This window comes from Ascaphus truei, chromosome 10 (assembly GCF_040206685.1).
Source record: "Ascaphus truei isolate aAscTru1 chromosome 10, aAscTru1.hap1, whole genome shotgun sequence".
In the NCBI taxonomy this organism is placed as follows: Eukaryota; Metazoa; Chordata; class Amphibia; order Anura; family Ascaphidae; genus Ascaphus; species Ascaphus truei.
Window position 1 is genome coordinate 29,364,732 of NC_134492.1, and position 15,353 is coordinate 29,380,084.

The 15,353-nt window shown below is 47.2% G+C and overlaps 1 protein-coding gene across 2 annotated transcripts in view; it reads right to left on the reverse strand.

Moving 5' to 3' along the window:
- GLIS1 (GLIS family zinc finger 1) overlaps window positions 1-15,148 on the reverse strand; it is a 141,525-nt gene extending 126,377 nt beyond the window's left edge. Inside the window, exon 1 of one of the 2 annotated variants that reach the window (XM_075616367.1) lies at window positions 14,477-15,139. In XM_075616367.1, the coding sequence (XP_075472482.1) occupies window positions 14,477-14,483 (7 nt within the window). In that variant the 5' untranslated portion in view covers window positions 14,484-15,139. Of the gene's footprint in view, window positions 1-14,476 lie in introns of both variants that reach the window. The other variant, XM_075616368.1, reaches the window with a different exon arrangement.
- Window positions 15,149-15,353: the final 205 nt, after the last annotated feature.

A 15,353-nucleotide genomic window follows, 5' to 3' on the forward strand; every position in this document is an offset into this window, starting at 1 on the left:
ATCTAAAATGCAACAGGGGCATCACATTGCTCTCTTACAGGGGATCATGCTGCTCTCTAACAGGGAATCACGCTGCTCTTTCCTAAAGGGGGGTACTGCTGCTATCTTTTATGGGGGTTCACGCTGCTCTCTCCTACAGAGGCTCACTGCTCTCTCTTACAGGAGATCCTGCTGCTTTCTTTTACAGGGGATCCCGCTACTCTCTCTTAGGTTGCGTCCATAGAACGTGGAGCAGCGCTGAGCCGCGCGGACGCTGATGCTCACCTGATCAAGCATGAGCGATTTCAGGCACATGCAGGCGAGCCAGCGTCCACGATCGGGAGGCAGGGGGAGGCAGGGCATTGACGTCGCTAGGCCAATCGCCCATAACACACCGACATCGACGTCACGTCGCCATGACATTGATGCTGCTTCGCGCTGATTGGATATTTTCAGCAGAAAGCGCGCCGAAAAACAGCTTTGGCTGCGTCCATAGAAGGACAGGCAGCGCTGAGCCGTACGGACGCTCCGCGCTGAGCCCCGGCATCCTCAATGAGGATGTCTTTAGAGAGGGTGCTCATGCGAGCGTCCGCAGGCGTGCTGAGGCGCTGGATTTTTTCAGCCGACAGCCAAAGCTGTTTTTCAGCGCGCTGTCGGCTGAAAACATCCAATCAGCGTGAAGCAGCGTCAACGTCACGGCGCCGTGATGTCGCCACTGTGACGTTGACGTCGGTGCGTCGCGGGCGATTGGCCCAGCGATGTCACTGCCACGCTTCCCGATCACGGACGCTGGCTCGCCTGCATGTGCATGAAATCGCTCATGCTTGATCAGGTGAGCATCAGCGTCCGCGCGGCTCAGCGCTGCTCCACGTTCTATGGGCGCAGCCTTTGGCTGTCGGCTGAAAAATCCAACTCCTGAGCACGCCTGCGGACGCTCGCGTGAGTCCCCTCTAAAGACATCCTCATTGAGGATGCCGGGGCTCAGCGCGGAGCGTCTGCGCGGCTCAGCGCTGCTTGTCCTTCTATGGACGCAGCCTTACGGGGGCTCACGCTGCTCTCTCTCTCTTACAGGGGATCCAGCTGCTCTCTCTTACAGGGGCCCCCACTACTCTCTTATGCTGACCCCCGCTACTCTTTCTTACAGGGGCCCCCCGCTACTCTTTCTTACAGGGGCCCCTGCTACTCTCTCTTACAGGGGCCCCTCGCTACTCTTTCTTACAGGGGCCCCTGCTACTCTCTTACAGGGGCCCCTCGCTACTCTTTCTTACAGGGGCCCCTGCTACTCTCTTACAGGGGCCCCTGCTACTCTTTCTTACAGGGGCCCCTGCTACTCTCTCTTACAGGGGCCCCTCGCTACTCTTTCTTACAGGGGCCCCTGCTACTCTCTTACAGGGGCCCCCCACTACTCTTTCTTACAGGGGCCCCTGCTACTCTCTCTTACAGGGCCCCCCCGGTACTCTCTCATGCTGGTCCCGCTACTCTCTCTTACATGGGCCCCCCGGTACTCTCTCATGCTGGTCCCGCTACTCTCTCTTACATGGGCCCCCCGGTACTCTCTCATGCTGGTCCCGCTACTCTCTCTTACGGGGACTCCCGCTGTTCTCTAACTCCGCAATTCATCTAGATTTTCAGCCAGTGTCTTTAATGCCAACTAAGAGTTTTTTCTTTTAATAGGCACAAACAGTAAAGAAACTGAAGGACTGTCAGATAATGTGATACATCAAGTAACTCCTCCCCCAGCGCCTCCCATATGCACTTCCCAATTCCCTCACAGAAGCATAAGACACTAATAGATTCAGCATTGTTTCTAGGTATCAAAGTAAATAAACCGCACATACACCGACTCGCATATAAATAAATACCTTTGTTACCATCAATTTATTGTAAAAAAAACGAATTTTTTGAACCTGATACACGCAGTCTATTATTTTACTTACTTTAAAAGATCTATTCTTGCTTTTTACAAAGCGGGTTTTATTTTTGAAATCTGATGCTCCATTTAGGTGATATAAGCATTTGAAATATGAAGTGTCTGAGAGGTTAAAATGAAGCTCTCCCCAGAGCCCAGTGCAATCTAAATGTTACCACAGCAACCCGAGCAGGGAGAGAGCTCGAGATCAGGAACATTTAAAAAAAAAAAAAAAAAAAAAAAGATACTAGCCTGGTTTGAGTTAAACTCACCTAGACTTCTGGGGGAGATTGCTTCTTTAATAACCCCCACAGAGGGAAACAAAGGGTTAACTCAAACACTCTGTTCCGCCGTGGAATGCACACAGCCACGGTAATGGGGGCAGCGATTCAGGATCACAAGCAAACGTCAATATCATAAGAAAATCCCATCTGCGAATGTTATATCAGCACGCGGACTATCCGCAGAATCCCGCGTGTTTCACATTCTCGCTACAAATTGCTTGGCCGTTTCTCCGAAGCGCTGCATCTTATTCTGTTCAATCTCCCTTTGTAAAAAAAAAAAAAAAATGCCCCTTTTTATCCGATTTTAATGTCCCAAATGATTTAATCAGCACCACATGGCTCATGAATATCGTCTGTCACGTTGCATTAACTTCAGCCGCAAAAGTACAAGTCCATAAGCAGACACTGTGTCATGAATCCGCCTTGAACATATTACATCTTCCACGGGAAAGTCAAACCACGTGTGGCCTCTGACCGGGGGACAGCCTCAGAAAGGGAACTTCAGGTATTATCTTCTGCATTCCCCAATCCTTCAAATGCTCACAATTAATTGCACGCATAAGCAATTTTACTGTACAGAATGCTGATTCGTACACTGTGATCAAACGCTGGGCCTGGAAGGCACCTGCTAAAGCTTCGCTGCTCCTGGGCTGAAACTGATATCAGAGACCTAACAATGAATAACAGTCCTGCAGTCAAACGGCCCTATAAAAATGCTTGTAGGTTTAGGTGCTGTTATTAAGACGTGTATGTGATACACAGAAACACTGCTACTGCCAGCACCATTGCCATATACACTGGCCAAGACAGAATGGACAGTATATGATCCAATCCTGGGCAGAAGGATGTAAGGGACACAGGTCCCCCTGTGACGTTACTGGTACTCCTGTCCTATAATGAGCAGCTACCAGTACACATTACTACAAGGGCTGATTTAGGGGGCGATTCACTGACCTCCAATACAGGGAACGCACTGGGAACCAAAGCGTTAACTGACATGCAATGTAATGTGGGATCCCAGTGTGCACCCCGTAATGGAGGTAGGCCAGAGGGTTTAGGGAGAGGGAGGGATGAGGGAATGAGTGAGAGAGAGGGATGAGAGAATGAGTGAGAGAGAGGGAATGAGTGAGAGAGAGGGATGAGGGAATGAGTGAGAGAGAGGGATGAGGGAATGAGAGAGAGGGATGAGGGAATGAGAGAGAGAGAGGGATGAGGGAATGAGTGAGAGAGAGGGATGAGAGAATGAGTGAGAGAGAGGGAATGAGTGAGAGAGAGGGATGAGGGAATGAGTGGGAGAGAGGGATGAGGGAATGAGAGAGAGAGGGATGAGAGAGAGAGAGGGATGAGAGAGAGAGGGATGAGAGAGAGAGAGAGGGATGAGAGAGAGATGAGAGAGAGAGAGAGAGAGAGAGAGAGAGAGAGAGAGAGAGAGAGAGAGAGAGAGAGAGAGAGAGAGAGAGAGAGAGATGAGGGAGAGAGAGGAGAGATGAGAGAGAGAGAGAGATGAGGGGAGAGAGTGAGAGAACATAGACAGTGTGGGAGAAGGCGAAGAGAGAGTAAGGGATAGGGCACAAAGCAGAGAGAGAGCAAGAGTGAGGAAAAGAGAGGGGAGGGATAGAAGGAGATGGGGAGGGAAAACAAGAGGGAGAGAAGAAGAGAGTAGATAGGGATAGGGAAGGCAATGGGGAGAGCGAAGGGGAGAGGGAAAAAAGAGAGAGAAGGGGATGTGGGGGGAGAGATGGAGAGAGAAGGGGGAGGGAAGGATTACGGGGGAGAGAGCGCAGAGCAGAGAGAGCGAGAGAGGAAAGGAGAGAGGGAAGGAAGAGAGACGGAGAGGGAAAAGAGAGAGGGGAGATAGAAAGGGGGAGAGAGAATGGAAGGAGAGAGAGAGAGAGGAGAGAGGGAGAGAAGAGTGGGGGGATATGGGGAGGGAGAGAGGGAGAGGGATAGAGAGAGAAAGAGGGGGGGTGCGGTAGGGAGAATGGAAGAGAGGGTGAGAGGGAGAAGGCCTGTGCTGTACAAAGACAAAACATTTTACTTCCCAAAAAATATCTCCAGATTTAAAATAAAAATAATTCTCTGGTCAGAAATAGCAGTAATAGGTTTGCAACGAGAGACATTTGCGAGGGGAAAGATAGGAGATTGTGCAGCAGTCAGCATATTCCCAGTGACGGGCGCAGATGTGGAAAGCAAGATTTGATTCCACTTATAGAACTAATTCTCTTATTGAACAAATTACTGCAGCACAATGGAGCTTTGTTCTTGCATTTCAAAATGTGTATTTTCTTGGTAATAAAAAATACAGTTCCCTCCGAAGCCTGCCGTCCCTACCAGGCGTGTCCCCGAGAAATGCGTCCCCAATTCCCCCAGGATCCAAGGCCAGGACTCTATCATTTAAAAAGGGGAACGAGCAAGCGGTCTGCAATGATCAGGGGGTCAGCCTCAGTCTCTGTAGGCGCTAATTTTAATCCACGTTCTGTACTGTCATGTTTTATTTTGCTCCTGGATATATCGGGAGTCACGCAGGGGTCACATGGGGGTCATGCAGGGGTCACACGGAGGCAAAGTTAATTCTCCCAGCTCTAGGAACCCAACGCTCAGCGTCAAAAAAGTATCGAAATCTCCTAAACCAGTTTTTTCAAGCAGGGTTCCCCGGGCATTCCTAAATGGTTCCCTGAAATTATCTGGTCATTTAAAATTGTACGTACCAAATACAGAAGAGTTTACAATGCATCTTATCTCAGACGCGCTATTAGAGAGGGTTGGGGATCCTTACAATGCATCTTATCTCAGACGCGCTATTAGAGAGGGTCGGGGATCCTTACAATGCATCTGATCTCAGACGCACTATTAGAGAGGGTTGGGGTTCCTTACAATGTATCTTATCTCAGATGCTATTAGAGAGGGTCGGGGTTCCTTACAATGCATCTGATCTCAGACATGCTATTAGAGAGGGTTGGGGTTCCTTACAATGTATCTTATCTCAGATGCTATTAGAGAGGGTTGGGGTTCCTTACAATGCATCTGATCTCAGACGCGCTATTAGAGAGGGTTGGGGTTCCTTACAATGCATCTGATCTCAGACGCGCTATTAGAGAGGGTTGGGGTTCCTTACAATGCATCTGATCTCAGACGCGCTATTAGAGAAGGTTGGGGTTCCTAACAATGTATCTGATCTCAGACGCGCTATTAGAGAGGGTTGGTGTTCCATAGGATTTCACAATATAATGAATGGGTTCCTTAATCAAAAAAAGGTTGGAAACCACTGTCCTAGACAATAACACTTTTTCAGGGGGATAATATGGCTGGTGGGGTCCGCCCTGTCTGGCGGCCAATAGGTAGCTGCAGTGTTATCAGATACAGGCAGGACTGGGAGAATGTGACAAGCTTTGTGGTGTTTGCTCTGAACGAGGTGCTGCTCTACCCCTCCCCGTTTATCTCTGGGTCTGTTCTGCCATTTCACCTTAAAAATAATGTCAATCGGCAAAACTCCCTGCGAACCATTACCCGAAAACGAAAGGTTATTCCAGGAAATGACACGTGCTTAGAATCGGCAAAAAACTAACCACCATGGACAAAGTATTAAAACCATATACATTCTTTCTTCCTGACCCCACAGTGGGAATCATCGAGGTAACCCTGCTCTCCAGCTCAAGGTGCCGGAGAGAGGGCCTGGAGAGACTTTATAGACCGCTGAGGTGTCTCCGTTTCTAGCGCTGGACAATGTTCCTCGTCTCATGTTTACGTCGCACGGAGAACAAGCGACAGACAGAAAAGAAAGTCAAACCGTCCGGACCAGTGGCTTCCAACTTTTTTTGGTCAAGGAACCCTATGAAATTCTGAGGAACCCCCAACCCTCTCTAATAGCACGTTTGAGATCAGATGCATTGTAAGGAACCCCAACCCTCTCTACTAGCGTGTCTGAGATCAGATGCATTGTTAGGAACCCCAACCCTCTCTAATAGCGCGTCTGAGATCAGATGCATTGTAAGGAACCCCAACCCTTTTTAATAGCGCGTCTGAGAACAGATGCATTGTAAGGAACCCCAACCCTCTCTAATAGCGTGTTTAAGATCAGACGCATTGTAAATTCTTCTGTATTTGGTGCCATTTTACAGGGAACCCTTTAGGGATGCCTGGGGAACCCTGGTTGAAAAAAACACTTGTCCATAGTCACGATTTGGATTTCTTGTCTACTCTTCTAGTGTTTGGGGACACGCTGCAGGGATCAAACACCAATCATACGGCTGCATCAAAATGACAACGCCGTGATACTTTGCAGGAGAGAAAAAAGAGAAAGCGCCGTGATGCTACGATGTAATTGCAACGCCCCTCTATACTACAAACGGGACAAGGATCCTACAAACCACCTACAGATGCAGCCACCAGTATTAGAACACTTACCTGGGAGATTCTGGGAGATTCTGGGGCAGTCTCACAGTAAATGCCTCAACATTTCTGTGAGATTCCTAATGGCCCATCGGAATAACACAGCGGCGGGGGGAGGGGGGCACACTTTGGGGGGCGACGGCAGCAGAGGAGCAGGACAGTGAGCGGCAGCGGGAGAAGAGGCTGGAGGACGGGGGCAGGAGTGGAGCAGGGAAGTGAGCGGCAGCGGGAGAAGATGATGGAGGCAGGAGTGGAGCAGGGCAGCAGAGGAAGATGGCGGGAGGCGCGCGACAAGAGAGAGGACCATGTGAGCAGAGCAGGGCAGCACAGGAGGACGGCTGGGGAGGAGCGCGCCACAGCGGTCCGATCCGGAAGTCTTTACTGACTTCCAGTGTCAGCCGCCGCTACCGAGCTCTCCTCCCTGGCCATCCTCCTGTGTCGCCCTGCTCCTCTCACATGGTCCTCAGTCTGCCGTCTTCCTCCTCTGCTGCCCTGATCATGCCGTTCTCCATCCTCTTCCACCGTCGCCTGGCATTCTCCTCCTCTGTCCTCTTCTCCCGCTTACGCCCGCTGTCCTCCTCCTCTGCTGCCCTGATCCACCGAAGCCAGGTAGGTGAGAGGAGGGGGAGTGAGAGAGGAACAGGAGAAGGGGGGTGAGAAGAGGAGAAGGAGGGTGAGAAGATAAGGAAGGGGGTGAGAGAGGAAGAGGATATGGAGGGTGAGAAGAGAAGGAAGGGTGAGATAGGAAGAGGAGAAGGAGAAGAGGAGAAGGAGGGTGAGAAGATAAGGAAGGGGGTGAGAGAGGAAGAGGATACGGAGGGTGAGAAGAGAAGGAAGGGTGAGATAGGAAGAGGAGAAGGAGAAGAGGAGAAGGTGGGTGAGAAGAGAAGGATGGGGTGAGAGAGGAAGAGGAGAAGGATGGGGGTGAGAGAGGAAGAGGAGAAGGATGGGGGCGAGAGAGGAAGAGGAGAAGAATGGGAGTGAAAGAGGAAGAGGAGAAGGAGGGTGAGAAGAGGAGAAGGAGGGTGAGAAGATAAGGAAGGGGATGAGAGAGGAAGAGGATACAGAGGGCGAGAAGAGAAGGAAGGGTGAGATAGGAAGAGGAGAAGGAGAAGAGGAGAAGGTGGGTGAGAAGAGAAGGATGGGGGTGAGAGAGGAAGAGGAGAAGGATGGGGGTGAGAAGAGAAGGAAGGGTGAGATAGGAAGAGGAGAAGGAGAAGAGGAGAAGGTGGGTGAGAAGAGAAGGATGGGGGTGAGAGAGGAAGAGGAGAAGGATGGGGGTGAGAGAGGAAGAGGAGAAGGATGGGGGTGAGAGAGGAAGAGGAGAAGGATGGGAGTGAAAGAGGAAGAGGAGAAGGAGGGTGAGAAGAGCAGGGAGAGAGGAAGAGGATAAGGGGGTGAAAAGAGGAGAAGGAGGATGAGGAGTAATACAGGAATATTTCTTGAGCTTATCTTTATAAAACAACAAACTGTCAGATTACCTGGAGGGTTTGTTACATCTCTCCAGGTTTGCAAAGATTTATAACCAAATACAATGACATTTGTTCACAATGGAATCTGGAGGATTGACAGCGGCTGGTAACTCCTCACTCACTGCTCACACTCCTCACTCAGTCACTCTCACTCCTCACCACACTCACTCACTCGCCCTCATCTCCTCACTCACCTCACCCACTCGCACTCCTCTCCTCACTAACTCGTCCATCTCTCCTCACTTGCTTGCACTCCTCTCACTCACTCGCTCGCTCTCCTCACTCATTTGTTCGCACTCCTCACTCTCGCTCACACTCACTCACCTCACTTATTCGCACTCCTCTCTCACTTGCACTCCGCTCCTCACTTGCTCGTTCGCATTCCTCTCCTCACTCACTCTCCTCCCTCATTCCCCTCCTCTCCTCACTCACTTGCTCTCACTCCTCACCACACTCACTCGCTCACACTCCTCTCCTCACTCACTCGGCCTCCTCTCCTCACTCACTCGCACTCCTCTCCTCACTCGCTCTCCTCCCTCATTCCCCTCCTCTCCTCACTCACACTCCTCTCCTCGCTCACATTCCTCTCCTTTCTCACTCACACTCTTCTCCTCACTAACTTCTCCTCCTCCTCTCTCTCTCTCTCATACTCCTCTCCTTACTGATACTCCTATCCTCACACCTTGCTCCCTCGCTCACTTCTCCTCCTCTCATTCTCCTTTCCTTGCTGATACTTCTCTCTTCACTCACTCGCTGACACACCTCTCCTCGCTCACTTGCTGATACTCCTCTCCTCACACACTCGCTCACACTCCTGTCCCCGCTCACACACCTCTCCTTGCCCACTCGCTCACACTCCTTTCCTCGCTCACTCGTTCTGTATCATTTATTTACAGTACTGGGCAGCAGCAAAATACCTCCCCTACAAGCCTCAGCGATATTACAGGAGAGGCGTCTCCGGAGACACTTTTCATTAAGTGCTACAACGTTGCAAAGCAAACGAAAACCCCAGACCTGGTCAGAGCTTAAGGCAACAAACGAGACTCCAAAGTGTGATAGATTCACAGCGTCTGATACACAGCAAACACATTGTAACTAAAATAGCACCCGAGGGTCAAACTAATCACGAGACCCTGAAACCCCGCAGGACAAAAACAGTATTTATACCAGGGGTGGGCAACACCAGTCCTCAAGGGCCCCCAACAGGTCAGGTTTTCAGGATATCCCTGCTTCAGCACAGGTGGCTCAATCAATGACTTTAGTGAGCAGAGGAACGTAATTGTCAAATCAGGATCATGCAGAGATTCCTTCTCTCCAGCTAATGATTGGGGTTAATCAGCTAAAACTGCTGCGGTTTGTGAGAATCTGCCGGTTGTCACAATCTTTGGGGGCATTTTACAAAGTGACACAGAAGTCACAGGATATGTGAGACATATGATGATTGTTTCCGGATATTACTGCCCGAAATGCTGCACTTTGGGGTCATTTATCAAAGTCTCCTGGCTGAAAATCGGGGGGAAAAAATGATGATAAAAAAAGAAACTGCACCAGATTTGAAAGAGGAAAATCTTTTCCGTGTGCACAGAATTCTTCTCTGTGACAGATCTGACGGGTATATTGTGTAGACGGGAAACCTTGATTTCAAATACTTGAATGACTTGCAATGCACTGAAAATCGTTTAAACCAAGAGTGGCCAACTCCAGCCCTCAAGGGCCACCAACAGGTCAGGTTTTCATGATATCCCTGCTTCAGCACAGGTGGCTCAATCAGTGCCTTAGTCAGAATGACTGAGCCACCTGTGCTGAAGCAGAGATATCCCGAAAACCTGACCTGTTGGGTGCACTCGAGGACTGGTAGTGGCCACCTCTGATATATACCAGTTACAGTAATAAACCTTCCCCCATTTTACATGCAGTAAAGCAATTAGCACGAATAATGCTTAGAAGTACACCTCAAAAGTTTCAAGCAGGGGAAATCTTCTATAATAATATATCTCAAGTTTCACAGACAAAAAAAACTTTCAGGTTTATAAAAAAAAACAAAAAAACAATGAATTTCCAAAAGACCAAAAAAAAATAACTACAAAAATACATATTAAATACAACATAGTGACACCTCAAATTGTCATTGAGAATGTGTTAATTCTGCATCTGAAAATGAACACAGTCCCAGCAAGCTCACCTGCAATTGACTTGTGAATGGGAGAAGGACCGGCTCAGTGAGCACATACACTCCCTCTGTAAACAATGACATTGAGATTGAATAAAGGGACCCCGGTGTCGGCTCCTTGTGACCTTGGGCAAGTCACTTTATCTCCCTGTGCCTTAGGCACCAAAAACATAGATTGTAAGCTCCACGGGGCAGGGACTGTGTCTGTAACCATGCTTTGTGCTGCGTACCGCGCGCTATACTGTAATTGTGAAGCGCTTTGAGTCCCATTGGGAGAAAAGAGCTGTATGGAATAAAGTTATATGAATGACCAGTCTACTGAGACATCTCTTCCTCTTGGAGACAGGTGGAGACAGGGAATGGTTACAGGTAGTACAGTACAGGGCACATCCTCCTAAAACAAGAAGGGACCAGCACTCCAGAGGTCTTCATACAAATAAAAAAGACATTCTTTTTTTTTTTTGTACGAGAACCTCTGGAGCGTCGGTCCCTTCTTGTTTTAGGAGGATGTGCCGGTGCTATAGGTCTCCCCAGCGTGGGACAGTCGCTATGCACCTGAGGCAGTTACATCAATCCAGTTACTTTCTTCTACAGGTAGTATAGGACGGGCAGAAAAGGGTTTCCCGTGACAGGGCTGCAGGCTTATAACCCTTTGGCCAAAGAATTGAACTAAATGACCCTTACGTACGAGAAGAAAAACAGTTATTATTTAACTACATAATTTGCCATATTGGATGTTGTGTTCATCTGAAAATGCCATGAAAATCAGTTGATTCTGCAGCCTCTGCTGTTAATCTCCGCCAGCAAGGACAGCAAAAAAAAATTCTGGCAAAATCTTTGGGGGTTTAATTCATAACCTGATCAGTCAAAAACACACAACACCACAATATACTGAGCAGTTATTTATCTACATTTTGACTGATCATAATATTGAGCTGTCGGAGTGGATTTAAACATACAGACACACATTAATGCGTATTTATAGTCTGAAATACAATATAGAGTCTCCCACTGCCAACCCCCCTCGTGAACAGGATTTTTAAACCTATTATTTGTTTCACAGAGTCACTTTAGTAATATTTTTTTGATGTAATAAAATTTTATTATTTTTTGGTTTTAACAGTCCTCGCCGATCCAAAACCTATTATAAACAAATATATGTATTTTACACAGAAATGATAGCGAGTGCAAATAGAGGAATTCTTTCTATCCTTCTTGGACAAACTGACCAAAACGTCTGTGGTGTACAATTAATTAATTAAAACAAACAGTTGTATGGAGGTAGGTGACACCTCCCCCCAGAGCTCACTCCTCTTCATCTTTTTAACTTGGGAGGTCTTTTCACTTTGCTGCAAAGAACAGGACCTACTATGGTTCTTTCCCCTCATACAGAGGTAAAGTGAAGGGTTCACATTGTAGTGTAGGACCTGCATTAATTTTGGTTATACCTTGACGTTTGGTATGTCGACTTATGACGCTTTGGCCAAAGGGTTTAACTAAATAACCAAATAAATATTATTATTGAAGTATATAAACGTTATACTTATTACTTTATAGGTTTTGTCAATTGGATATAGCATTGGGCACCCCTGTCTTTTTTTGTATACATTTGCCAAGCCCAGTAGCACTCTTTTTGACATAAATATATTCATGATGTGGTGGGTGTAGGAGTCTGAGCGAGCTGGGAATGTGTGTAAAATTAATTCCCTGTTTTCTTAGAATTTTCTGCGAAATGTCATTTTATTATTTTTAACAAAAAAAGAAGGAAACCTCGCTCTCCTAGTAGTATTCTATACGGTTAGTATCAAAAGTAGAAAAAGGTGCTCCCTGGGATTGAGGGTACATAGGAAATAGAAGGCGTCCCAAGCATGAAGGGGCAACGAAACCGATCTATACAGGTACACGCTAAATCATTATAGTACAAAGTACCGTTTCTTTCAATCATTTCCCCCTGAATTTCGGCCAGGAGACTTTAATAAATGAGCAGCATTTTCGGGCAGTAATATCAGGAAACAATCGTCAAATGTCCCACATATCAGGCAGATTCTCACAAACCGCTGACGTTTTAGCTAATTAACCCAATCATTATCTGGAGAGAAAGAATCTCTGCGTGATCTTGATGTTACTATTCCGTTCCTCTGCTCCCAAAATCTGCTATTTCTTCTCTGTTTATTGAATTAGAATTGTAAACTGATCTAAACTTTGAAGTGGGAAACTGACGTATAATGTCTGTCATACTGTAACACTGTCACACACACTGTAATACTGTCACACAAACACTGTCATACTGTAACACTGTCACACACACTGTCATACTGTAACACTGTCACACACACTGTCCTACTGTTACACACACTGTCATACTGTAACACTGTCACTCACTGTCATACACACTGTCCTACTATCCACACACTAATACTGTCACACTCACTGTCATACTGTAACACTGTCACTCACTGTCCTACTGTCACACACACTGTCATACTGTAACACTGTCACTCACTGTCCTACTGTTACACACACTGTCATACTGATATGATAGGGATAACAAGTTGTTATATTGTGTAGTTTGCAAAACATTTGATTAAGTGTAAATGACATTCAGATCATTGGAACTCAAGTCTAAAAAAAACTCTGTAAGGCTTTAAATCAAAACTGCAACAATGAACAAAGAGAAAAAGCACTGCAGGTTTTAATGGGTTTTATTCACTGAAAATTGATGGAGACGCCATCTGAACGACGCAGTCACAAGCAAGAGCCCCACATTCTGACCACTTGTGTTTAGTAAAAGACAGAGCGGTAAGTGATCTGATAACGGCCTTCCCTAACGCTCAGATAATTACACCAATGCCCCCCCTGTGCCAGCCCCAGTGGCACTAAATGATAACATAACCAATATACAGACCTAGGCAGGATACTGTCTGCATTGTGTAGGTCTCACAGCCACTCATGTATTCAGCCTATTACCTCATACTGTAAATAAACTCTCACTGTGATTTACACTCAAATAAACTCACTCAGCACAATTCTGAATCCAGAAAGCTTGGGAAGAAAGGAGGGTGTCAGCCCCAAGGAAGGGCTATCCAGAAACCCTAAATACAGCACAAGGAGTCCCATGTGTTATCGCACAGCCCCATATCCCTGTGACAGATCCAGCTGAATGTTTATTAATACATTTAAAGTTAATTTCATTACGAACATGAATGATGTAAAAATAAAGTCCTGAAACAATGAGAGCTCTAAAAGTTTGTTTTATTTAACACAGCTCTGTCCAGACCGTGGGGACAGGGTGACATTCAGCGCTGTCACACTGTCACGTCTGTAGAAGGGGCTCAAAGAGGAAAGACACTGACTGGCACCAAGTTTGAAGCCGGGGAACCTGGTTCAATTCCTGGTGTCGGCTCCTTGTGACTTTGGGCAAGTCACTTTATCCTCCTGTGCCTCAGGCACCAAAACATAGATTGTAAGCTCCACGGTGCAGCGACCTGTGCCTGCAAAATGTCTCTGTTAAGCGCTACGCAAAACTAGCAGCGCTATACAAGAACATGCTATTATTATTATGTCACATACAGCCATGGGTCACCTCTGGAAACTGACACAAAATGAGTCTGGTTTCCTCCTGTAGTTAGAATCACATACATTAAGCTGACAACATTTACTTTACTACGGATTAAGATGAAATAGTTTTGTCCAAAAACATCGAACTATTTTCAGAACTGAGATCTTACAATTATCTGCAAGTGACCCGTCTGCGACTCCCATGATAAAGGCAACTGATGCTGGGACAGGGACAGAGATCTCATTAATGCCAAATTCAGCATCTTTTCCCAAAACTGATACTTCTTCCAAAAAGAGACACCGGAAAGTGAAAAGCATGTTACTTGTTAGGTGTCATTTCTTCTTGAAATCATATTACATGCATCATCTGGCAGTAAAAGAGTATTTTCTAGATAGAAAAACACCTAATTTTATCAACTCCAAAAACAATATTTTTTTAAAAACCAAGCAGATATATCAAAAGTGCTAAAAAAAATAAAAAATAATAGAATCCCAGCAGATAATATAAAATGTGCATTAAAACAGGACTTTAGGAAACCTTACACATTACATGAACAGAAAACGAGTGCAAAACAGTGTGTGTGTGTGTGTGTGTGTGATATATATATATATATATATTATATATATATACATACATATACACATATACACACACACATACATACATACGCCCAGAATATGAAGCTGAGAAGAACGTCCCATCAGTCCGACTCACCCTTCATGCTGCTCTGGTAATACTCTGGATCACTTTACCCCAGCTGTCCTCCTATGTCCTGGGGATGAATCTTGTCTCAGGAGCTGACACTCCACATGGCCCCCGGGGATGCTAGTGCCAGGTGTGGGGAGCAGTGAGTGAGGATGGAGGGAGCACACAGGAGGTGACTCCTCCTCAGCGTGATGTACACACCCCCAGCAGTGACAGGGTATACACGGCGTGTGTCCCTGCACCGCACCCACTGCACATTGTAAGGGGCACCCACTCCGGGTGTCACTGCATGTCCTACAGTCCGACCAGGAGGCGACACAAGTGACACACTGAATCCTATGTGATGTGCCTGCTGCCCAAGGGACAGTGCTCTCTCTGCAACCCTCTGTTGTCTCATGTCACCCCGGGCTCTCTTGTGTGTCGCACTTGTGTCCCTGATCGGGACCTCCCGGATCCTCCCGAGTCAGGGTCTCAACTAAAAGGACGAGGCTCCATCTGTGACACACGTGTCTAGAGAGGGGAGCAGCGACACCTGGCGGCCGTAAAGCAGTCTGCAGCCTGGACCAGTCAATGCTGATCTCGTCCCGTGTCACATCACAATGTCCCCTGTCCTGGTGTCACATCTCAATATCCCCTGTCGTTTTACATCACAATGTTCCGGATGTCAGATCACAATGTCCCCTGTCGTGTCACATTACAATGTCCTGGGTGTCACAATGTGGCTCCCCTTCTGCGCTGATCAATACTGTACTTACTGCTTGCTCCTCTTCTGTGCTGATATATACAGTACTGCCCGCTCCTCTCTTGCACTGATATATACGGTACTGCCCGCTCCTCTCCTCCTGCACTGATATATACAGTACTGCCCGCTCCTCTCCTGTGCTGA